This window comes from Ranitomeya imitator, chromosome 4, assembly GCF_032444005.1.
Source record: "Ranitomeya imitator isolate aRanImi1 chromosome 4, aRanImi1.pri, whole genome shotgun sequence".
Lineage (NCBI taxonomy): Eukaryota > Metazoa > Chordata > Amphibia > Anura > Dendrobatidae > Ranitomeya > Ranitomeya imitator.
This window is the reverse complement of record NC_091285.1, coordinates 241008845-241036054: the sequence shown is the minus strand read 5'-3', so window position 1 is coordinate 241036054 and position 27210 is coordinate 241008845. Positions and strand designations below refer to the sequence as shown.

At 43.3% G+C, this 27210-nt stretch overlaps 1 protein-coding gene across 1 annotated transcript in view; it reads left to right on the top strand.

The window, feature by feature from the left end:
* The window catches only part of LOC138674484 (dynein axonemal heavy chain 3-like), a 3367401-nt gene that overhangs the window by 1716499 nt on the left and 1623692 nt on the right, over nucleotides 1-27210 (top strand). The window contains 1 exon segment of the mRNA XM_069762320.1: nucleotides 17101-17234. Within this exon segment, the coding sequence (XP_069618421.1) occupies nucleotides 17101-17234 (134 nt within the window).

Sequence of the window (27210 nt, the reverse complement as noted above, 5' to 3'; positions counted from 1 at the left end):
ATGCAGGACTATCTGTCTACCCCCACGGGCTTACTGCATTTCTTTCCTAAAACCTATCAATTTATTTAAAGTACATCATCTAACATTTTAGCTACATACTACCGGCTATGTAAACTTTATTACTATCTAATTACTCAACACTTTCAAACATTATTACTTTCTCTAGTAAAAGTGCGACAAATGAACATTCCCTTTAAGAGGGAAACTCAAGTTCTTTCTGAGGTAGTATAAACAATCAACAAGTCAGTTATCAACTTTTAAAACAGCAAAACTTTCACGAAGTCCTTAGGAACAGTTTCTTCGCAAAGGCTTCTTCTTGCAAAACCAGTAGGGAGCACCCTTAAGAAGGTGCAAACTATATACAATGGACAGTTTGTGACCATGCACAGTTCATGATTCCGCAGTTCTGTAGAAGAAACAGACAAACTTGTGCAAAAACATAGGATCCCTTTAACGCGGGACCCCTTTAAGGAATTAACCCTGGATAGGTTTAAACTTGAAAAAGCAGCAAAAGATTAACAGTTAACTATTTACAGTTTTCAGGACTTCGAGGTTTACTTTTATAGTAGGTTGCAAGGCATCAGTCGGTAGCAAACACTTCCTGGCCGAAGAAGGTTGGTATCCGAGTTCTCATCTTATGCTGTAGCAACGTCATGGGCTTGTCTCTCAGGTGCGGTCAAGTCACTAGTGGTCTGGGTACGGATGTTAGTTTTAGTAGCAGATTCAGTAGTAGAGATAATACACACAGTGGTGATAGTGTTGAGACACACCAGTTCAGGGACTAGAGGGATAATGTCGCTAGTCTTAGTCATTGCAGCAGATGGCGCTACTGCAGGTTCACATTGTTTAACGTTCTTAGCGTACCAACCTTGCTCACTCCAATGGCGGGTGTAGGTGACAATGTCTCCCGGGTATAAGTCTCTGTCAGGGTGTCCCTCCCAGAGGTGCGATTCCACATCCCTGCGGTTAACAAACACCTCCATGTATAATCCGGGCTCTTTAATAAAGCCCCAACCTCCCTGGAGTTTGAAGGCTACGACTTTGCCCTGCTTACGCGAAGCCTGGTCAGTGCTGCAGTCCTTGCGGGCCTGGGCCTTGACTGCTAGGTCCCGTTGGTCATGAGCCTGGAATTGGGCCTGGTATTCCTCCTCTTTCTCCTCCCACTTCTGGGCAAGTTGGGCCTGGTAATCCTCCCAACTTAGAACTTCCACTGTCTCTCTTTTTTGTCGTTCTGCCCAGGGGAACCCCATGAAATCCGATCCGGGATTCACCCAGCAGTATACAGTCCGCTCTGCCTAGATTTCACCTGTCCGGGTGGTGGGCGTGATTGGGGCCGGCATAAACTGTTCCATCCCCGTGGCCCGGTCCCAAGGCTCGAGACGCTGCAGGCGGTATGTTCCGTGCGGAGGTGGCGCTGCTACGGGGCCTACCAGTAGGTCTTCTGTCACCGGGGCAGGGTCAGTGTGCTTACCTGCCCCAGCGGTGTCCCCGATGTCGGCTGGTTCTGCTGACGATGGCGTTGGCGGTGGTTCTGGCAGCGGCTCCTGTAGCCGTGTCAGGGGCGATAGCTCCTCCGCAGGGGTCATCTGGTACAGGGCTTTGGTCTTCACCCGCAGCTGTAGAAGCTGTTTGATCAGTTCATCTACTCCAATCTGAAGGGAATCATCATCAGCGGTGGAGGCATGGTCGCTGTGTCCCTCCGGTTAGCTGGGGGAGTCCTCTGCTCCGACCCCACGCTCCAGCTCCAGGCGGCTGGCCATGGCATCCTCCACGTGGCTCGCTCTTTCCTCATCCTTTTCCCGCTCTTTCCTCTGGGGCGGTTCCTGTTTTTTTTGTCTCCGCCCGCCATTGAGGATCAGGAGGCGGATCTTGGCTGCTGATGGACACGTCCTCAAGGTACAAAGATATTTAGACTGGGAGGCCATTGTTTTTCGTGCTTCTCAGCTTGTTCATGCCCACAACTCCACGCCCTTCTTCTTCTCCAGTGCTCCTCATGGTGCGGTAATGGCGGCAGTTTTGGCGGGAATCTTGGAGGCAAGATACACAGTCTTTCAGCAGAAACAGTTCAAACACAATTCTGGCACAGTTCTTAGGTGCACATGACCCGATTTTCAGGCTTAAGTAGATTCTGTTTGTGACGCCAAAATAATTGGAGCACCCCCAAGGGCTGTGTGGTACACGGATAAGGGCCCTTCTATTCTCAGTGGGGATGTCACGGTGGCTGACCCGGTCCGTGGCCCTCAAGAGGTCCGTTTAAAGTAATAATGTTCGTGATGCCACCTGTGGTATTTGGTCAGGGTGACCGACACTGCTTAGGCGTCTGCTGGGGTGATGTAATGGCAGCTAGATGTTATACCTTCCCACAGGTGAAGTGTGTCCCCAGGGCTTCCCAGAGTGTAGTTGGTAGATGGTGGATGTTGTAAGGCACAGGGAATAATGAGGACACAAGGTTGCAGTCTCTTTACCTTTACTGAAGGCTTCAACATCCACAGTCCAGGGGACCAGACCACAGGGTAGGCAGAGTCCGGCCGGTCTGAAGGCACATCCAGAGTCCCCTTATCCAGGTGGAATTCAGTAGCCTTCCTATAGCGCCTGTGCGTTGTATTTCCTCCCTGCTGAGCAACTCGGAAAGGTCCTCACAACTGTTGTAGATGTTCTAGATGTTATTTCTTCCTCTCTGTCCCCCAGATGGTATGGATAGGACAACCCGTATGACTGATGGCCTGAGGCTTGTTTATAGGGACCCTAGAGACGCCCCGCCACTGTGCCTCCTGGGTATATGGTCAGGCAGACAACTTGGATTTGACTGTCCTGCCAGTCTCTGATGTAAAGCATAGTCTATTACTCCCTCGGTGTTCTGACTACCGGTTCTACGCTCCAGAAAGAGGCAGCCTTTTACATGGCAGAACTCCTTCTGGTTTTCTTCTCCTTGTGCTATGACTTCATTTCTCACTCTCTACAATACAATTCTCTTTGTATCCTTTCTTAGGATGCTGCCGCATGTGGGGCAGGCGCAGCTCTGTGTCTTTCTGTCTAGGCCTCTGACAGGGTCCCACCCCTGTCTGGGGCCCTCTGTCTGCAGCTTTGTAGTGTTCCTCCTTTCCCGCTCTCTGCCTGACAGGAACTGACTGGGTGAAGCCCAGGCAGCATCTGATTAACTTTCTATCCAACCCATCAGTTTTACCCTGATATGAGGAGTGCCCTAGTAGATAGGTGCAAGGCTCCCCCTGGTCGACTAGAGTGTGAAGTGTAGTGTATGGTTTGTGATACCTAGCAAGGTGAACTCCTTTAGTGCCATCAGACGTAATATCACTCCTCCTGGTGGAAGAATAACATTACTGCAACGACCAGGACTCTGGGGCGCTGCATAAATGCCACATATGGGACCCTAACCTATCAGGATAACAGGGGCTCATAAGCGCCTATTTCCTAATTATATGAAGTCAATTTCCCCATTGTATTCCATAGAAATGTGGCACAGCTTTCTCCATTGAAATCTCGAGGTTATGGAAAAGATTCAGCCAGAAGTTCTCAAAGGTTCAGCTTCCATGTTTCATACATTTACTGTATGGCCATTATAGATCATTAACTTCTGGCATATGCTGTAGATGTCTAGTATTATGTTTAAATAAACCTTGGTGAAAGGTGCAATATTAGTGGAGATTTAGAAGCATTTAATACTTTCTCACAGACTATAATACAGTAATGCTGATTCCTTTTTTACATTGTACTTTCAAGTTAAATTGGTCATTAACCCGCCTATTCATTCACCTTCAGTTTCCACCAGCTGGGAACACAGATTCCGAAATGTTGCCTGCCTCCATGTACTTTAGACTATGCAGATGGATTGCAACTTAATTGTTTTAAAATAAGTTGCCATATGCTAAATAGAAAAGAAAATTATTACATTAAAGCTGGATCTAATAGCTTTTATCATGATCTACTTCATAGAAAGAGATATTGCTGGGACCCCATATTATATACTTTGGCATATGGCGCCGCAGAATTTTCATTTGATATTCACTTTATAATTAAATGGCTTTTTTGAAGGCTTAACATGTTAATGACAATGCTGAGATGCTTCCATGCAATTAGTCGGACTAATACTTGCCTTAGGTGGGATTTATAGTGCTTTGTTTTCTATAATAGGCTTATTTGGATGATTTTGGTAAAGCTCATTTCCAGCATATTATTGCTATTACTTTTATTAGTAATATACCTTCCAATTTAAATGAAGATGGGAACATTGTTCCTGTGGGAAAACTTAAATCTAAGCTTTTAGTATTTTATTTATTTATATTAAAATTTGTTATTCATTTCATTTCAGAATGGAAACAATGCAAAACATTATACTACGTATATAAATATCATTGATTTTATAATATTAAGATGTGCAACAATACACTGACGGCATTCAATTGTTTTCTGAAATTCTAGAAAATTAAATCTATTCAAGCTGTGCAAATTGCATGTAATATAAAGTAATAAGGCAAATAAAAAACTTTACCTTTGAATTGATATCAATGCAGTTTTTATCATATTGACATCATGTACAGTCACATAGTAAGCGGGCAGTTTATATAAGTAACATTTCCAACCCACTATTTATCTTGGACATTGGCAAAATGAATTTACAGCTACAGGTGGTTCTCACAAAATTAAAATATCAAAATATCATCAAAAAGTTAATTTACCGTATATACTCGAGTATAAGCCGACCCGAGTATAAGCCGACCCCCCTAATTTTGCCACAAAAAACTGGGAAAACTTATTGACTCGAGTATAAGCCTAGGGTAGGATATGCAGCATTTACCGGTGAATTTCAAAAATAAAAATAGATCATTATTTCCCCATAGCTGTGCCATATAGTGCTCTGCACCGTTCATATTGCCCCATAGCTCTGCCATATAGTGCTCTGCACCGTTCATTATTGCCCCATAGCTGTGCCATATAGTGCTCTGCACCGTTCATATTGCCCCATATCTGTGCCATATAGTGCTCTGCACCGTTCATATTGCCCCATATCTGTGCCCCATATATGCTCTGCATCGTTCATATTGCCCCATATCTGTGCCATATAGTGTTCTGCTCCGTTCATATTGCCCCATATCTGTGCCCCATATAGTGCTCTGCACCGTTCATATTGCCCCATATCTGTGCCATATAGTGCTCTGCATCGTTCATATTGCCCCATATCTGTGCCCCATATATGCTCTGCACCGTTCATTTTTGTCCCATACCTGTGCCCCATTCAGTGCTCTGCACCGTTCATACTGCCCCATATCTGTGCCCCATATAGTGCTCTGCACCGTTCATACTGCCCCATATCTGTGCCCCATATAGTGCTCTGCACCGTTCATACTGCCCCATATCTGTGCCCCATACAGTGCTCTGCACCATTCATATTTCCCCATAGATGCTCCACATAAATCTGTGCCGCTGCTGCTGCTGCTGCTGCAATAAAAAAAAAAAGCCATACTCACCTCTCTTGATTGCAGCTCCCGGCGTCCGGTCCCGGCGTCTCTCCGCTCTGACTGATCAGGCAGAGGGCGCCGCGCACACTATATGCGTCATCGCGCCCTCTGACCTGCACAGTCAGAGCGCAGAAACGCCGGGAAGATGGAGCGACGCCTGGCGGCTGGAACGTGGACAGGTGAATATGCGATACTTACCTAGTCCCAGCGATCCTGGCGCTCCCCGCCTGTCCCACGGTCTTCTGTGCTGCAGCCTCTTCCTCTATCAGCGGTCACCGGCACCGCTGATTAGAGAAATGAATAGGCAGCTCCACCCCTATGGGAGGTGGAGCCACCTATTCATTTCTCTAATGAGCGGTCCCATGTGACCGCTGAAGAGGGGAAGAAGCTGCAGCACAGAAGACCGTGAGACGGCAGGGGGAGTGCCAGGATCGCTGGGACTAGGTAAGTATACCTCAGCGCCCTCTCCCCCTCACCCACCGACCCCACCGCTACCGTGACTCGAGTATAAGCCAAGAGGGGCACTTTCAGCCCAAAAATTTGGGCTGAAAATCTCGGCTTATACTCGAGTATATACGGTACTTCAGTTCTTTAATACAAAAAGTGAAACTCATATATTATATAGAGTCATTACAAACAGAGTGATCTATTTCAAGTGTTTATTTCTGTTAATGCTGATGATTATGGCTTACAGCCACTGAAATCCTGAAAGTCATTATCTCAGTATATTAGAATAATTAACAAAAAACACCTGCAAAGGCTTCCTAAGCATTTAAAAAGGTCCCTTAGTATGTTTTAGTAGGATCCACAGACATTGGGAAGACTGCTTACTGGACAGATGTCCAGAAGGCAGTCATTGACACACTCCACAAGGAAAGTAAATTCTGCATTTTATTTGGAATTCAAGGTCGCAGAGTCTGGAGGAAGAGTGGAGAGGCACACAATCCAAGCTGATTGAGGTCTAGTGTGAAGTCTCCACAATCAGTGATGGTTTGGGGAGCCATGACATTTGCTGGTGTAGGTCCACTGTGTTTTATCAAGACCAAAGTCAGCGCAGCCATCTATCAGGAAATTTTAGAGCACTTCATGCTTCCCTCTGCCAACAAGCTTTTTGGAGATGGAAATTTCATTCTCCAGCAGGACTTGCCACCTGTCCACACTTCCAAAAGTACTAATACCTGGTTTATACACAACAGCATCACTGTGTTTGATTGTCCAGCAATCTCTCCTGTATTTAACCCCATAGAGAATCTATGTGGTATTGTCAAGAGGAAGATGAGAGACACCAGACCAAACAATGCAGATGAGCTGAAGGCTGCTATCAAAGCAACCTGGGCTTCCATAACACCTCAGCAGTGCCATAGGCTGATCACCTCCTTGCCACGTCACATTGATGCAAAAGGATCCCCGACTAAGAATTGAGTGCATTTACTGAATATACATTTCAGTAGGCCAACATTTCAGATTTTAAAATCATTTTTCAAGCTGGTTACAAAGTATTCTGAGATACACTGAGATATACTGAGTATACTGAGATAATGACTTTTGGGTTTTCATTGGCTGTAAGCCATAATCATCAACATTAACAGAAATAAACACTTGAAATAGATCACTCTGTTTGTAATGACTCTATATATGAGTTTCACTTTTTGTGTTGAAGAACAGAAATAAGTTAAGTTTTTGATGATGTTCTAATTTTGTGAGAAGCACCTGTATTTAGTACAACCACAGTTGTAAAGTATGTGGAAATGAAATTAAAACAATATGATATAGTTAAGATGGAAAAAAATTTACAATTTGTTAAGCTTTATGACATCGAATACTCCATTAGCTATCTTCACAATGTAATGAAAAGTTAAAAAACTACTAAAATATTTCTCAAAAAATACCATTACTATTTGATATCTTTTTGAAATCTATGACTGCTGTGATTAAAGAAGGCCTACCTAAATCTATGCAGCTGTGTTGTGTAGGTAGTGTAATGTATGTGTTAATATTCTCAACAACCGTTGCTTTCTCCAATATACAGCGCTGTTCCGCTCCTCTTCTGAATGTTATCACCACTCTTCAGACAATACAGGTCACTCTGTGCTCTGTGTAGGAGCCGGGAATCTCTCCTACAAGTCACTCTGTGTATGAGTCGGGAATCTCTTTTACAGGTCAGGCTATGCTCTATGCATGAGCTGGGAATCTATTTTACAAATCACTCTATGCTCTGTGCGTGAGTTGGGAGTCTCTTTCACAATGTAAGTCTATAGAACTTAATTCAGACACTTCATAGACTTATACTGTAAAGCCACTTCTGGATCACGCAGAGCACAGTGTGATGCAGAAAGAATGAAGAGTGCTGACGTCACCCAGAACAGGAGAAGCACGCTGCTGAATACCAAAGAAGATGATGGTAGGCTAGTATAGTACACATACTACACTACATACACATATGCACAAACTTAAGAAACAGAAAACTTCATGGGACAAAGTGCCAAAAAGTGCTTTGGGGTGGACACATGTCCATCCATCGATCCCTCTGCCCTTTTGGCTGCCAATTTTTAAAGGTAAACAACACATGGATTCCATTTTTGATGCATGGTCATATCACTCCCAATTTTTGATGGTATGGTTTCCATGACAAACACTATTAATATTTTCTTAGTGAGGCAAGATGGGGTGTTGCAATATACAAATATGTCAATGGGTACACTATTGTGCCTGTAGTTGATACCCATGGAGCTATTTGACTAACTGTTGTACAAGGATATGCGCCCTTTTGTATGTACGTATTTTATACATCCAGCTACTTTACATATCTGTTTCCCTTTTTTTAAAATAAAATGGATTACTATTACTATATGGGAAGTTTGATCTTTTCTTTTTCTGTTTTGCTCTGTTGTCATGTTCATTCAGCGATTTATCCCTAACATTGGTCCTACTTAATGCATTATGTATGTGGTAGTTTCTCCATGAGTTACTTATAGTATATGCACAGATATAATAATCAGAAAACTTTACAGGAGGGCTTCTAAAATTTAGAAATGAAAGTCCACAAAAGACAGGCGTATACATTGTGGTTCATGTTGACAGTAGTGTTAACATGAAACATGTTTTTTTTTACATTTCTAACACCCAGGCTGGTGGGTTCAGAACTTGTAGGGTTTGGCACTTTCTTTTCTCTTTTAAAGCAGGGCCCGCACCTTTTCCGGCACATGACAGCTAGTCTGATCAGCGATTTACACCCGGCTGTTAACATGTTAAATGCCACTATCAAAGCCTGACAGAGGTACTTAACATGCACGTGCTGGAAGTGCATCACAAACCATGCCCATCAGTGCCCGTGGCACATGACTGTGGGTCGCCGATGGGCTGGCATGACAACCCAGGGTCTGCAGCAGACTGCAGAAACCAAGAGGAAAGTCCAGCTCCAGGTAAAACCAATGCATTTATTTTAACCCCTTTACCCCCAAGGGTGGTTTGCACGTTAATGACCGGGCCAATTTTTACAATTCTGACCACTGTCCCTTTATGAGGTTATAACTCTGGAACGCTTCAATGGATCCTGGTGATTCTGACATTGTTTTCTCGTGACATATTGTACTTCATGACAATGGTAAAAATTATTTGATAGTACCTGCGTTTATTTGTGAAAAAAACGGAAATTTGGCGAAAATTATGAAAATTTCGCAATTTTCCAAATTTGAATTTTTATGCAATTAAATCACAGAGATATGTCACACAAAATACTTAATAAGTAACATTTCCCACATGTCTACTTTACATCAGCACAATTTTGGAGCCAAAATTTTTTTTTGTTAGGGAGTTATAAGGGTTAAAAGTTGACCAGCAATTTCTCATTTCTACAACACCATTTTATTTTAGGGACCACATCTCATTTGAAGTCATTTTGAGGGGTCTATATGATAGAAAATACCCAAGTGTGACACCATTCTAAAAACTACACCCCTCAAGGTGCTCAAAACCATATTCAAGAAGTTTATTAACCCTTCTGGTGCTTCACAGGAATTTTTTGAATGTTTAAATAAAAATGAACATTTAACTTTTTTTCACAAAAAATTTAATTCAGCTCCAATTTGTTTTATTTTACCAAGGGTAACAGGAGAAAATGGACCCCAAACATTGTTGTACAATTTGTCCTGAGTATGCCAATACCCCACATGTGGGGGTAAACCACTGTTTGGGCGCATGGCAGAGCTCGGAAGCGAAGGAGTGCCATTTGACTTTTCAATGCAAAATTGACTGGAATTGAGATGGGACGCCATGTTTCGTTTGGAGAGCCCCTGATGTGGCTAAACATTGAAACCCCCCACAAGTGACACCATTTTGGAAAGTAGACCCCCTAAGGAACTTATCTAGAGGTGTGGTGAGCACTTTGACCCAACAAGTGCTTCACAGAAGTTTATAATGTAGAACCGTAAAAATAAAAAATCATATTTTTTCACAAAAATTATCTTTTCGCCCCCAATTTTTTATTTTCCCAAGGGTAAGAGAAGAAATTGGACCCCAAAAGTTGTTGTACAATTTGTCCTGAGTACGCTGATAGCCCATATGTGGGGGTAAACCACTGTTTGGGCGGATGGGAGAGCTCGGAAGGGAAGGAGCGCCGTTTGACTTTTCAATGCAAAATTGACAGGAATTGAGATGGGACGTCATGTTGCGTTTGAAGAGCCACTGATGTGCCTAAACATTGAAACCCCCCACAAGTGACACCATTTTGGAAAGTAGACCCCCTAAGGAACTTATCTAGAGGTGTGGTGAGCACTTTGACCCACCAAGTGCTTCACAGAAGTTTATAATGTAGAACCGTAAAAATAAAAAATCATATTTTTTCACAAAAATTATCTTTTTGCCCCCAATTTTTTATTTTCCCAAGGGTAAGAGAAGAAATTGGACCCCAAAAGTTGTTGTACAATTTGTCCTGAGTACGCGGATACCCCATATGTGGGGGTAAACCACTGTTTGGGTGGATGGGAGAGCTCGGAAGGGAAGGAGCGCCGTTTGACTTTTCAAAGCAAAATTGACAGGAATTGAGATGGGACGCCATGTTGCGTTTGAAGAGCCACTGATGTGCCTAAACATTGAAACCCCCCACAAATGACACCATTTTGGAAAGTAGACCCCCTAAGGAACTTATCTAGAGGTGTGGTGAGCACTTTGACCCACCAAGTGCTTCACAGAAGTTTATAATGCAGAGCCATAAAAATAAAACAAAATTTTTTTCCCACAAAAATTATTTTTTTAGCCCCCAGTTTTGTATTTTCATGAGGGTAACAGGAGAAATTGGACCCCAAAATTTGTTGCCCAATTTGTCCTGAGTGCGATGATACACCATATGTGGGGGGAACCACTGTTTGGGCACATGGGAGGGCTCAGAAGGGAAGGAGTGCCATTTGAATGCAGACTTAGATGGAATGGTCTGCAGGTGTCACATTGCGTTTGCAGAGCCCCTAATGTACCTAAACAGTAGAAACCCCCCACAAGTGACACCATTTTGGAAAGTAGACCCCCTTAGGAACTTATCTAGATGTGTGCTGAGCGCTTTGACCCACCAAGGGCTTCACAGAAGTTTATAATGGAGAGCCGTAAAAATAAAACAATTTGTCCTGAGTGCGCTGATACCCCATATGTGGGGGGGAACCACTGTTTGGGCGCATGGGAGGGCTCAGAAGGGAAGGAGCTCCATTTGGAATGAGGACTTAGATGGAATGGTCTGCAGGTGTCACATTGCATTTGCAGAGCCCCTAATGTACCTAAACAGTAGAAACCTCCCACAAGTGACACCATTTTGGAAACTAGACCCCCTAAGGAACTCATCTAGATGTGTTGTGATAGCTTTGAACCCCCAAGTGTTTCACTACAGTTTATAACGCAGAGCCGTGAAAATTAAAAAAAAAAATCTTTCCCCCCAAAATTATTTTTTAGCCTCCAGTTTTGTATTTTCCCGAGGGTAAGAGGAGAAATTCGACCCCAAAAGTTGTTGTCCAATTTGTCCTGAGTACGCTGATACCCCGTATGTTGGGGGAAACCAACGTTTGAGCGCATGGCAGAGCTCGGAAGGGAAGGAGCGCCATTTGGAATGCAGACTTAGATGGAATGGTCTGCAGACGTCACATTGCGTTTGCAGAACCCCTAATGTACCTAAACAGTAGAAACCCCCCACAAGTGACCCCATATTGGAAACTAGACCCCCCAGGGAACTAATCTAGATGTGTTGTGAGAACTTTGAACCCCCAAGTGTTTCACTACAGTTTATAACGCAGAGCCGTGAAAATAAAAAATCTTTTTTTTTTCCCACAAAAAATATGTTTTAGCCCCGAGTTTTGTATTTTCCCAAGGGTAGCAGGAGAAATTGGACCCCAAAAGTTGTTGTCCTATTTGTCCTGAGTACGCTGATACCCCATATGTTGGGGTAAACCCCTGTTTGGGCACACGGGAGAGCTCGGAAGGGAAGAAGCACTGTTTTACTTTTTCAACGCAGAATTGGCTGGAATTGAGATCGGACGCCATGTCGCGTTTGGAGAGCCCCTGATGTGCCTAAACAGTGGAAACCCCCCAATTATAACTGAAACCCTAATCCAAACACATCCCTAACCCTAATCCCAACAGTAACCCTAACCACACCTCTAACCCTGACACACCCCTAACCCTAATCCCAACCCTATTCCCAACCGTAAATGTAATCTAAACCCTAACTGTAACTTTAGCCCCAACCCAAACTGTAGCCCTAGCCCTAACCCTAGCCCTAACCCTAACCCTAGCCCTAACCCTAGCCCTAACCCTAGCCCTAACCCTAACCCTAGCCCTAACCCTAGCCCTAACCCTAGCCCTAACCCTAGCCCTAACCCTAGCCCTAGCCCTAACCCTAGCCCTAACCCTAGCCCTAACCCTAGCCCTAACCCTAGCCCTAACCCTAGCCCTAACTCTAACCCTAGCCCTAATGGGAAAATGGAAATAAATACATTTTTTTAATTTTTCCCTAACTAAGGGGGTGATGAAGGGGGGTTTGATTTACTTTTATAGCGGGTTTTTTAGCGGATTTTTATGATTGGCAGCCGTCACACACTGAAAGACGCTTTTTATTGCAAAAAATATTTTTTGCGTTACCACATTTTGAGAGCTATAATTTTTCTATATTCTGGTCCACAGAGTCAGGTGAGGTCTTGTTTTTTGCGGGACGAGTTGATGTTTTTATTGGTAACATTTTCGGGCACGTGACATTTTTTGATCGCTTTTTATTCCGATTTTTGTGAGGCAGAATGACCAAAAACCAGCTATTCATGAATTTCTTTTGGGGGAGGCGTTTATACCGTTCCGCGTTTGGTAAAATTGATGAAGCAGTTTTATTCTTCGGGTCAGTACGATTACAGCGACACCTCATTTATATCATTTTTTTATGTTTTGGCGCTTTTATACGATAAAAACTATTTTATAGAAAAAATAATTATTTTTGCATCGCTTTATTCTCAGGACTATAACTTTTTTATTTTTTTGCTGATGATGCTGTATGGCGGCTCGTTTTTTGCGGGACAAGATGACGTTTTCAGCGGTACCATGGTTAGTTATATCTGTCTTTTTGATCGCGTGTTATTCCACTTTTTGTTCGGCGGTATGATAATAAAGCGTTGTTTTTGTTGCCTCGTTTTTTTTTTTTTTCTTACGGTGTTTACTGAAGGGGTTAACTAGTGGGCCAGTTTTATAGGTCGGGCCGTTACGGACGCGGCGATACTAAATATGTGTACTTTTATTGTTTTTTTTTTTTTATTTAGATAAAGAAATGTATTTATGGGAATAATATTTTTATTTTTTTTTTCATTATTTTGGAATATTTTTTTTTATATTTTTTTACACATTTGAAATTTTTTTTTTTAACTTTTTTACTTTGTCCCAGGGGGGGACATCACAGATCAGTGATCTGACAGTTTGCACAGCACTCTGTCAGATCACTGATCTGATAGGAGTGCAGGCTGCTTCACAGTGCCTGCTCTGAGCAGGCTCTGTGAAGCCACCTCCCTCCCTGCAGGACCCGGATCCGCGGCCATCTTGGATCCGGGGCTGGAGGGAGCAGGGAGGGAGGTGAGACCCTCGCAGCAACGCGATCACATCGCGTTGCTGCGGGGGGCTCAGGGAAACCCGCAGGGAGCCCCCTCCCTGCGCGGTGCTTCCCTGCACCGCCGGCACATCGCGATCATCTTTGATCGCGGTGTGCCGGGGGTTAATGTGCCGGGGGCGGTCCGTGACCGCTCCTGGCACATAGTGCCGGATGTCAGCTGCGATAAACAGCTGACACCCGGCCGCGATCGGCGGCGCTCCCCCCGTGAGCGCTGCCGATCGCATATGACGTACTATTGCGTCCTTGGGAAGTAAAGCCCACCCCACATGGACGCAATAGTACGTCTAATGGCAGAAAGGGGTTAAAAATATAATTTAAAAAAAAAATCCTTGTCATGAAAAAATAGAAAGGTGAAGGGGGTAGGGAAAAGGCAATGCGTTTTAACTCGACTCCGGCATTCTTTGTCACAGCTTCCAATGTGGAGTGCTGTCAACTCTTGTATACATGTGTGCTAATTACAGACAGGTGAGATAAACACACCCAGTGGGAATAACTGGGTGGCCGTATGCCAGATTGGAGAAGGCCAGCACAATTGCAAAAAAAATAAAAAATCTAGAGAAGAAAAAGAGTGAATACACATTGAATAAATAATAAAACCAATACAAATAATGTAACAATAGACAGGCAGGCAGAGCATGAGAAGAGTAACACATCTTGTTAATAATGGAACATAATTTCCTCGTGCATATTCAGACCAAGGGGAACACAGGTGTCCAAATTATAAATCCAAAAAGCTTCCCTAGTGCACAATCTTCTCTTCTGATCGCCCCCCATTTTGCCTAGTCACTTTTTCAGTAAGAAAGACGGTAAAAGATTAAATACTTCTGTTATGATGTAAAATAAAATGCTTAGATGCCTGTGAGATGTTATGATTTGCATTGCTACTGCTGATAGTATCAGTAATATGCTCTGATATGAGGATCTTTAATTTGCACAATGTACATCCCATATACAGTACAGACCAAAAGTTTGGACACACCTTCTAATTTAAAGATTTTTCTGTATTTTCATGACTATGAAAATTGTAAATTCACACTGAAGGAATCAAAACTATGAATTAACAAATGTGGAATTATATACTTAACAAAAAAGTGTGAAGCAACTGAAAATATGTATTGTATTCTAGGTTCCTTAAAGTAGCCACCTTTTGCTTTGATGACTATTGAAGCTAGTAAAAAGTTAAAAAAAATTGTTTTTATCAAAGTGAAAAAAATATAAAAGTTTAAATCACCCCTCCTTTGCCCCATTCAAAATAAAACAATAACATAAAAAATACACATATTTGGCATTGCCGCATTCAGAATTGCCCGATATAGTATATAAAAAAAATTATTGCAATCAGTAAATGGTGTAATGCGAAAAAAAAAATCCCGAAAACAAGCCCTCAAATGGCCATATTGATGAAAAAATAAAAAGTGGGCATATATGATTGGGAAACATCTTTATTATTATGGCAGTTTAATTATAGGAAGGGGAAATTGGTCTGCATGGACTGGATGCCGTTCTCCTGGCTCGCATCCTCATACTGTACATGCTGTGAGGCTGCTGAGCTCAAGTCAACTTGCATAAATGTACAGAAAACTGAATACAATAAGCTGCAATCAGAAATACAGATTATGAAAAAGTCATAATCTAATTTAAATTATTTTAAAAATGTATGTGACACATTCCTTTAAAGAAAAAGAAAAATATACCTAAAAACAGTATTGGATATTTTAACAAATATTTAATATGTTAGAGTAGAGTAGGGCCCTGCCAGAGGTGTCTACCTTGTCACGGTGGCGGCTTTGTGTATGTGATATGGTGTTTAGTGGGAACTGTTAGGCTGTGTGCCCACGTTGCATTTTTTGTATGCGTTTCTGCCGCAGTTGCTGGGATTCCGCAGTTGCTGTGCCCATACTGTGGATTTTCCGGCTGCAGAATCGCATAGCAGTAAAATCCACAGCATGTTAATTATTTCTGCAGAATCGAGGCGATTCCACCGCCATAGGATTGCATTGAAACGCTCACTTTACACATGTGGCTATGCCCACCATGTGTAAAGTGAGCGCTTCATGTGTGGCTGGTACCCAGGGTCTGGAGGAGAGAAGACTCTCCAGGCCCTGGGTACCATATTACTGTAAAAAAGAATTAAAATAAAAAATAGGGATATACTTACCTTCTGATGGCCCTTGGAGTCCTCCCGCCTCTTAGCGGTGCATGACGTGTGACGTCACAAAGGTCCTTCGCGCAAAGCATCCCTGGGAATGGATTGTACTGGGAACGCCGCTGAGGAGATCGGGGGCCGTAGTTTTTTAAATTATTTTTAACATACTATCTTTTACTATTGATGCTGCATAGCCCTGATCTTGGTATCTATCTTGTCCATCCTGGGCTATATATAAATGTTGCCCATCATGGTTTATATATAAATGTTGCCCATTCTGGTGTATATATATGTATGTATATATATATATATATATATATATATGTTGCCCATCCTGGTGTATGCTGTCCATCATGGTATATATCCCCCATTTTACCAGTATTATTTAAGGCATAAAAAATAAATAATTCTACTCATCTCGCATCCGCCTCCCCATTGCATGGCGACCTCTTCTGCAGCTGGAAGCTGTCTTCAGTGAGCAAGCAATGGGCAACGCATGATGTCACTGCCATACGCTCTCAGTCATGTCCACGCCGACGTCAGCATGGGCACGGTTGCGATCATGACCCCTGTAACAGCCATATTTACGCCATTGCCAATTAGTGTAATACTATACATTTTGCACTGTGGCAGGAGTACTACCTTTTACCTAATGGCATCTTTGGCTCAACTTTTGATTAACTGAGCTTGCACAACTTCACATGTCTTGACTGACCTATAGTAAAGGCCCCGTGACACATAGCGACGCTAAAGCGATCCCGACAATGATACGACCTGTCAGGGATCGTTGCTGCGTCGCTATGTGGTCGCTGGTGAGATGTCACACAGTGCGATCTCCCCAACGACGCAGCAGCGATGCGGCGACCTGTAGCGACCTGTAGCGACCTGTACAACGATGCTATTTCATGACGATTCAATGGGACGTCCTGTCAATGAGGTCGTTGGTAAGGTGTCAAACACAGCAATGTGTGCTACCCAGCGGGACCTCAACGATCCAAAAACGGTCCAGGCCATTCCGACACGACCAGCGATCTCACAGCAGGGGCCTGGTCGCTGCTACGTGTCACACATAGCGAGATCGCTACTGAGGTCGCTGTTGCGTCACAAAACTTGTGACTCAGCAGCGATCTCGCTAGCGATCTCGCTATGTGTGACGGGGGCTTAAGAGACAGGGCTGCCTGCAGATAAGAGGCGATACTCCCGGTCCTGTGCAGTGGCCACAGACCAATTGAATGGAATAAGATAAATGACTTGTACCAACACTATTGTAAGATTATTAATTATTCTTTAGTGTAGTTTTATTCAATTAGCTTCCATATAATGATCTTTATAAAGTATGGTTGTCTCTTGTCCTTTAGATGATGTGCGGGTGGCTAATTCCTGTTTGCTTACAATTTGTGGAAAAAAATTGTACATTTGTGATTCCAACTTCTCCGATGCATCTTACCATGTCAATGCTCAAGATCTATGAATGCTTGCTAACAAATTTCAGGTAAGATAACTGTATATTTCTATTAACCTAACATTAGCAATATTTTTACTTTGTGAAATGCTGTAATAAGACTTTCAATGTAATGTCCTGTCTATGACACTGTATGGGCAAAATGAGCAACTACTGAATTTGTATGCCATCATTACTGCATTTGGATTAGGATGTTATCTTTATGTAGTTGGAAAGTCTAAAATTACTTTAAAAATACTCTAAATAATTAGGCAAATTATATATCTCTCTGATTTTAATAAATATTCAAAGAAAAAAAGTTAGGACAATGTTCAAATCATCGATTCTTACAGTATACCGTATTTTGAGGACTATGATGCACGGGACCAAAAGTCGCAACTGAAATTTTGGGGAGGAAAATTATTTTAATATTATGGTGATATGTCTTATAGTCCGATTGTATGGTAGCTTAACCAATGATGGAGTCAACTGAGGTGGAACGGGGTCACAAGAGGCAGGGTCGCTGTTGCAGGAAACAGGTGGGGGCAGCGGCAGGAGTTCGGCAATGCTTGGAAGATGAGATCTTGGGAGCAGAGATCTCAATTAGAGATGAGTGAATATTTCAGTGTTCGCTTTGGATTTTACAATATTCGCCGATTAATTTGTTAAATATTCACCAATATAACCGAACGCCGTTCATTTCAATGGAAGGCAAATACAAATGCATGCACAACACCTTATAACGACCCTAAATGCTGCTAAAACGGATAAAATGAGGGACAGACATCAGGTAAGTGGCTTCAATTCGCCCATAGTACAAAGTTCAGCATGGAACTGCAGCAATCAGCCAGACATGAGGTATAGGGTTCTGGGACAGCATTTACAGCTGTCAATTGAACATCACAGTAAGATGAGGGGGGTGAGAGATCAATGTAGACCTTCTTTGCTGGGAGCCCTGTTACTACAGTACATGCAACACCTCTACCTGTTTTCATGCGGAGCCACACTCTGGTGGCACAAATATCAGTTTTGTAGACTACCATTGTCAGAAAAATTTAAGGATAGTAGTAACACGGGTAGTTGTGACCAAGGTAGTGGAGACCTGACTGTCCTATTGCTACAGGCAACATGCATGAAGGAGACCCAACCAGTAATGTTCACATTTCCAAAAATTATTGTCAGACACCAACAAAGTGGCATCAATTTCACCACAGTAGAAATAGTTTAATAGGGACCCACAGGTCTTCCACTACGCCCAATCCAGCAGATGGACACACATCCAGGAGTGTTCACATTTAAACAAATGAGGGCCTTACACCTCAGAAGTGGCATAAATTTCATGAGAGTAGAAATAGTATAATAGGGAGCAACAGGTCTTCCAATACAACCAATCCAGAAGATGAACACAAAACCAGGAGCGTTCACATTTCCAAAAGGCAGGCAATACCAAAGTGGCATCAATTTCATCACAGTAGAAATAGTATAATAGGGACCGACAGGACTTCCAGGACGCCCAATCCAGCAGATGAACACCCAACCAGGAGTGTTCACATTTCCAAAAATTACTGGTAGACAATACCAAAGTGGCATCAAATTTACCACAGTAGATATAGTATAATTGGGACTGACACATCTTCCACTATGGCCAACACATCAGATGTAGACCAACCATGACTGTTTACATTTTCACAAATTTGTATTAACATCAGCAGCAGCAGCCACAGCAGGCACAAAAGCCACACTACAGATACAGTATTACAGAGTGCAGTTACGTGACATTAATGCAGCACATTAAAAAATGCAATATCACCAAATCTGTACAGTCTGCAGTTGATTGCAAAAGTCCATGCAGATCCAAGACGTGTTCATCTTGATGAAAGTTAGGCGGTCTAAACTTTCAGGGGACAGCCGGCTGCGCTTATAGATCAGGCAACCATCAGTAGCACTAAAGACACTTTCTGAGAGAACACTGGCTACTGGGCATGATAAAACCTCCAAGGCATGTGAGGCGAGCTCAGGCCACTCATCCATTTTGGAAGACCAAAATGTGAAAGGGTCCAAACCCTTCCTGATGGTATTGATATTCAGGTCTAGATACTCCTGCACCATCCTTTCCATTCGTTCACTATGGGTAAGTCTTGGACTGATGCACAAGATCTAAAAAAAGTGTCAAAGGACTCAGAGAAATTACTTCTTCCACTTGCACTAATGCTGCTGCGGCTAATGTTTCGGCATTGACGTATTGACATGCCAAAGGCTGGAAGTCTACAGTAGAGCTGCAATGTGAACTGTGTGTTTCACTGCTTTCTTGGGGAAAAGCTCTCTTAAGGTTGTGTAAAGGTTTGTTTCAATACTCCAGCATTCATGAGTCCCTTTCCAGGATGGGAATCTGGCAAAATGTGGTTTTATAATGTGGATCTAGTAAATTGGCAACCCATTAGTCAGCAGTATTCATAATCATAACTATACAGGGATCATGTTACAGTGCAGCAAGAAGGCACTCTTATGTCGGGCTGTACCATGAGGTCCAAGCCCATGCTGTGTTGGTGGCTGGGTAACATCCCTCCATCCCTTCCTGCTAACCACAAACAACAGAGGGGAAGGATAATCTTCCAGTTACTCGCCCATTGCCTCTTCCTCCTCCATTTGTTCCTCTGATTTTGCACCTTCGATAAGAGTTTGTCTGTTATCACCAGCTCCCTTTGATCACAGTAATCCACCCTCCCTTGGCACCTGCCTGCGTGATGATAGTCTGGAAATTAGAGACAATATTATCTCTTCCTCCTCTGCTTCCTCCTTTTCTTCTGGGACCGCCATCTCCTCCCACAAGCTATTCAAAGTCTGCTTCAGCAGATAAATTACTGGAGTAGTGATGCCGATGACAGCGTTGTCGGTGCTAACAATCTTAGTAGCCATTTTGAAACTGTGCAGATGGGTGCAGAGGTCTTTAATCTATGTCCACCCCATAAACGTTTGTTCTACATTGGCCCAGGCTATACGACATGACATACTGCATCAGGGATCATTGCTGCTGCCACAGTTGCTGCAACATGTGTAGAGTGGAATTCCACCATGTCAGTACATCACATATCAACCTGTAAACTGGCTTGGACAAAGACCTCTGTATCGATACAAGTCAATGATCTGAGGGGTGCGAATGGCAGAAATGAGCACACAGCTTCTTTGGTTTCTAAAGCAACTCACTCAGGCTAGGATAGTGGCAGAGAAAACACTGTACCACCAGGTTGAGGACGTGAGCCATACAAGGAATGTGTGTGAGCTTGCCACCACCAGGTTCGCACCATTATCGGATATGGCCTTCCCTGGATGTAGGTTCAGCGGAGACAACCATTGATCAAACTCAGCCTGGAGAGCTGTCCACAACTCTTCAGCTGTATGACTGCGATCTGCAAGGCATATCAATTTTAACACTGTCTGATTGTTGTGAGCCCTGGCTGCGCAATATGGATGTGGTGGGGATTTGCTCTGTACTGTTGAAAAGTGTGTTTCATTAAAGCAGCTCCTGACCCACAGCTCATATACAAAAAACAGCCGCACTCAAGTCTTGGTTTCAATGTAGAAAGTTTTTTTTGTTTTTATTCAAGTGCACAGGCACCACCAAATAATTTTTAGAGAGAAAAAAAACAAGTGATTGCGGACAACACGGTAACATGGTAACGTTTCGACCTGGCACGGTCTTTTTGAAAACCTCACTTAAATTGGATGAGTGGTAAGGAAGAGAAAGTATGAGCAGAGAGTCCCCAAGGACAGTTCTGAGTAGAATCCAGGAGTAAGATGTCCGTATCATTGGTGGTGCAGTCCTGACCACAGCTAACAGAGTCATCAAGTGCACAGTCACAGAAATATAATACCCTTAGCCATGCTTTCTCATCCAATTTTCTGTGGTGAAATGCACCGTCAGACAGAGATTTTGTCAAAGAATGGGTAATGTTGTCTGCGACTTGCTGCTGTAGCACAGGCACAGCTTTCTTAGAAAAGTAAGGACCACTGGGCAATTGGTACTGGGGGACTGTGATGGCCATCAGCTTTTGGAAGCCATCTGTACCTACCAGGTGGAAAGGCAACATTTCCGTGGCTAACAGATTGGAGATGGTGGAGCTCAACCTCTTAGCTTTGCTATGCGTAGTAGGAAACAATCTTTTACCTGACCACAACTGGGGAACCTTGAGCTGGATGCAGTGCTGAGAGAGAGCAAAGTACAGTGAACCAGGCAAACTGTTGGACTGTGAGAGAAGTGCAGGTGTAGATATATCGATGGATTGCAAAAGTTGTGGTGTGCTCGTTCTCTGCGATAGATCTAAAACAGCAGGCATGCCCGCATCCGTTACAGCTGATGGGGGCTCTCAGTCAGCATGACTGGAACGGCTAAAGAACCTGAGGTTCTGCAGTCAAAGACCTGTGTCTCAATAGTTGGCATGGTAACAGAGGAGGTAGATGCAGCAGAAGTGATTGATGGGGCGGCTGATGATTGTTGAGGTGGGATTCCCAGAGTATCAAATGTTGAATGCGAATGTGAAGGTTCATACATGTAGTAATCAAATTATTGCAATTTTTCCCTCTACTCTGTTTTTTTTGCAAAGTAGGCAAATTACCTGAGTTGGCTCACCCTTTGTAGTGTCAAAAAGGCACAGGCTAGGTAACATTTGCCACCCCTGTGAGCTGCAGACCCACCACAACGCTGCTGGTCACAGCCACAGTTGTAGCTGAGGATGCATTGGTCGTCATGGCTGCATCACTACATGTCTATGACCTATGGTGCAACATAACCTTCTCGTCTTCCTTCTCAGATGAACTACTCAGCTGTGTGCCTCTATGTTCAAACCAATTGGGATCTAACACTTCGTCATCATCATCCACTGTGTTATCGCATTCCTCACCCTTGGAGTCACTCTACTCCTCTTCCTGTCCTGACAGCACTGTAGAGTCCGTATGAGTCTGAGATATCTGAGTCTCATAAGGGGTCAACGCCTGATGACGAGGGTCGGGATGCTGCTCGGACCATACATCATCCTGCTCCGGATCCAAGCTAAAAAATGTTTGGGCATCGGTGCAGATTTTCATGGCATGTGAAAAGTTCTTGAGACTCACCCATCTGTTTTTCCGTACTGTCAGTTGTACCAATGGAGAGTTGGGATGCAGGGGAAAGCAAGGGTAAATTGTGTACCACCTCTGTGGTCTGTACTGGGTTTGATGTTGATGTGGAGGAAGAGGAAGAGAGGTCATTTGAAGCTGTGCTCTTTCTGGGCCTCATCAACAAGGCGTACCGATGTGCGTCTGGCAAAGAAAGGTAGTGTAGTAACAGAAGTTGTCAGACATCCTTGCATAGGACGTGAAGTAGTTGTTTCACTTTTGCTTTCACTAACCTTACCACCTACCCCACTTGTAACTTGAACACCAAGCCTAATTACCCTTCCACCACGGTCTTGCTTTTTCCCAGGCATGTTGCTCAGATAATTTCTATTTGTCCAAGAAGGTGCCATAGTTGTTAGACACAATATCAAACTGGTCTATTGTGGTATGTTAACCACTAGTCAAGAAGTGATTCCAACTCAGGAATATAAGGTTAAAAATAATTTTTAATTATTTGTAAAATTAAAACAGTAATAAATGTACTGACGACCTGCACATAGCTTATTATTACAACACCATGCTTTCCCTCTCTCTTTTTGGGAATTTTTTTAGCCCTGTCTTTTTAGTATTATTTATTATTGTTTTAAGTTTACAAATAAATACTAATTATTTTAACCTTACTTTCCTGAGCTGGATCCACTTCTTGTCTAGTGGTTAAGACACCACAATAGACCAGTTTGATATACAGTATGTTGCTGAGATAGTGTGGTAGGAGCACAGTATTAGCAAAAAAAGTAGATTTTAAACTCTGCAAACAGCTGAATTTCAGTGGCAGTAAATTCCAAGGTGAAATATGGCGTGCTGTATCATGTTAGTCACAGAAGAACAAATTGTTTGAATGTGGATGAGGCCTGTATGACAAAGAAGATATGTAACAAACAATTTGATCTGATGCCCCCTAGTATATGATGTTAGGAACACAATAATTTTTGTGGACTTTGGATCAGGCCTCTATAACACACTAGATGCTACAAAATTATCAAGACCAAAGTCAGCACAGGCGTCTACCAGCAAATTTTAGAGCACTTCATGCTTCCCTCTGTGACAAGCTGTTTGGAGATGGAAATTTCATTCTTCAGCCGGACTTAACACCTTGATACTGCCAAAAGTACCAATGCCTGGTTTAAAAACAACAGTATCACTGTGCTTGATTGGCCAGCAAACTCACCTGACCTTAACCCAGTAGAGAATCTATGGGGTATTGTAAAGAGGAAGATGAGAGACACCAGACACCACAATGCAAATGATCTGAAAGCTGCTAGCAAAGCAACCTGGGCTCCCATAACACCTCAGCTGTGCCATAGGCTGATCGCCTCCATGCCACACCGCATTAATGCAGTAATTGATGCAAAAGGAGCCTCAATCAAGTATTTAGTGCATTTACTGAATTTACATTTCAGTAGGCCAACATTTTGGATTTTAAAATAATTTTTTTCAAGCTGGTGTTATAAAGTATTCTAATTTACTGAGATAATGACTTTTGGGCTTTCATTGCTGTAAGCCATAATCATCAACATGAACAGAAATAAACACTTGAAATAGATCACTCTAGAATAATAATAATAATAATAATAGATCATAGAATAATAAAATATATAAAAACGCCAAAGAGCATATGATATTAATAAAAAAAGCCTTAATTCGGAATTTTGGCAAAATGGCACTATCACATGTGCCTGTACTTGAAAAATCATAAAACCATAATAAATCTCAGGACGGACAATCATACATATAAATCAATATTAGGACACAGGGTGTAAGAAAACTATATACCCACAAAGGAAGATATAAAAAATATGTATATATATGTAGTAGTACCTCATAAAATAAATATAGAGAAAGTGCAAATAGTGCTATGTGTGCTATGCAATAGTAAACAATACCAACACTATGTGTATAATTGAAAGTGCAACCGTGCTTATATAACCGCCAATTAATCAATAAATAACAAAGGCAGTAATTTAGCCAAACGTGTAGAGGTTAAATTTATGTATATAAATCATACCCATATATACAATATAACTTGAAAGGAATGTCAAGAAAGATATAAAACGTAAAGTGTATCATAAATGTTGAAAAAAGTATAAGGGGGAATGTGGGTTAATGATAAAGAAACTGCCGTTTACAAAGTGTAAAAAAACTAAGAAAAAGTGATGGCAATATATTGAAAGATTGTGGGCCAATAATAGAAAAAATACACTGTTGTCCTAAGAATAACAACCCATATATAGCATAGAGCGAACAGTAAACTACCTGATAACTGATGATGTCCGTCCCTCAAGTACAGCGCACCCTATATATATATATATATATATATATATATATATAGTGGGTACAGAAAGTATTCAGACCCCTAAATTTTTTACTCTTCGTTTCATTGTAGCCGTTTGGTAAATTCAAAAAAGTTTATTTTTTTCTCATTAGGTGGGAGATGAGGTTTAACAATGATAAATGTAAGGTTATACACATGGAAAGAAGAAATCAATATCACCATTACACACTGAATGGGAAACCACTGGGTAAATCTGATAGGGAGAAGGACTTGGGGATCCTAGTTAACGATAAACTTACCTGGACCAGCCAGTGCTAGGCAGCAGCAGCAAGGCAAACAGGATCATGGAGTGCATTAATAGAGGTCTGGATACACACGATGAGAGCATTATACTGCCTCTGTACAAATCCCTAGTTAGACCGCACATGGAGTACTGTGTCCAGTTTTGGGCACCGGTGCTCAGGAAGGATATAATGGAACTAGAGAGAGTACAAAGGAGGGCAACAAAATTAATAAAGGGGATGGGAGAACTACAATACCCAGATAGATTAGTGAAATTAGGATTATTTAGTCTAGAAAAAAGACCACTGAGGGGTGATCTAATAACCATGTATAAGTATATAAGGGGACAATACAAATATCTCGCTGAGGATCTGTTTATACCAAGGAAGGTGATGGGCACAAGGGGGCATTCTTTGCGTCTGGAGGATAGAAGGTTTTTCCACCAACATAGAAGAGGATTCTTTACTGTTAGGGCGGTGAGAATCTGGAATTGCTTGCCTGAGGAGGTGGTGATGGCAAACTCAGTCGAGGGGTTCAAGAGAGGCCTGGATGTCTCCCTGGAGCAGAACAATATTGTATCATACAATTATTAGGTTCTGTAGAAGGACGTAGATCTGAGGATTTATTATGATGGAATATAGGCTGAACTGAATGGACAAATGTATTTTTTCGGCCTTACTAACTATGTTACTGTTAGGACTGGCGGAACGCACCAAGACAGGTGACAAAGATGCGTTCGCAGTCCGGGGTCCACCGTGCAGGTGAGAACCTGCTGCTAGCAATTTGCAGACTATATAGCGGTACACTAAAGTAAACACGCGTGGGTTAAACCTCACCCGGCGTGAGGAAAGCGATCCTGTTAATTCACAGGACCGCAATACCGCACTAGAGTGCGAGCAAGTGGCCAGCGGACTTAACCCCAGAAGGGATTGAAGCCCGATTAGGCCCTTGCTGGCACAACACCGCAACTGGGTGTGTAGAGAACCTTCAGAAATATAAGCGCACAAGTGCGCGAGCGATGCCGCACTAACGGACGCCACTAACCACCCAGACTTGGGTATGGAAAGCGCAAGGCAGGCGCACGGCGCCGTACTGGCAGGCACAGCTACAGGACGCTGTGATGTGTGTTTAGTGTAGTAAGCTAAGTCGGGCGCTAGATAGCAGCCGTACACCTTCCGCGAACAGACATTCAATAGGGAAGGGGTAACCAAGAACGACTTGCACTCACACATACACACATATCAATTGTAAGACAATACTAGCGCATGGCCGTGCGGTCATGCGCAGTTTATATAGCTGCAGCACAGGAAATGGCTATAGAACTTTTGCCCTTCTAGGACCTGCCAAGAGGACCAATGGAATGTGCCGCAGAGCCTGAGCACATGACCCTCGATCTCCAACGGGAGATCTTGCCCTGGGCATGCTCAGTGTGTGCAGATAAGGACTTAGTCCCAGAGAAGTCCGCTCGCTGCTGACCAGAATAGGCTTCAAAGGCAGAAGCTGGAGAAGCAGCAATAACTCTTCTCACAGAGTCAGACTGAGCGAGACGCTGGGATCGACGTCCCTGCTGAGCAGACTCCACTGCGGCTGGAGGGGAATGGGAGACCGCAGCGGAGACGGATCGAGATTCCCCCTGTGCAGCAGAGGAAACTCGACTCCTAACATTACCCCCCCTCCTAGGGCCCCCCCCTCCTTGGGCCTCGCTACGCTCGAAGGCAGCAATGAGCTGTGGGGCCCGAATGTTTTCAGCAGGCTCCCAAGACCTGTCCTCTGGACCATAACCCTTCCAATCCACCAAATAAAACTTTTTGCCGCGTACCACCTTGCACCCCAAAATAGCGTTCACCTCGTAATCGTCCGTAGACGAACCCGATGTCCCGGCAGATGACTCGGAAAACCGGGACATGTATACGGGTTTCAAGAGGGACACATGAAAGGTGTCGGTGATACCCAAGCGTGGAGGAAGAGCCAGGCGGTAGACCACGGGATTAACCTGCTCGAGGACCTTGAATGGGCCCAAGTAGCGAGGAGCAAACTTAGTGGACTCAACTCGCAGCCTGATGTTACGGGCGGAGAGCCACACCAAGTCGCCAGGAGCAAAGGCCGGGGCAGGGCGCCGATGTGCATCGGCGGAGGACCTCATTCTCTCCTTCGAGGCCCGAATGGCATCCTGAGTGCGGTCCCAAATGTCCCGTGCCTCCACTGCCCAGTCTGCCACCCTGGAGTCAGCAGAGGACACGGGCATAGGCACAGGAACCCGCGGATGCTGGCCGTAATTAAGGAGGAAAGGAGTCTGACCGGTGGAATCGGCAACAGCGTTAT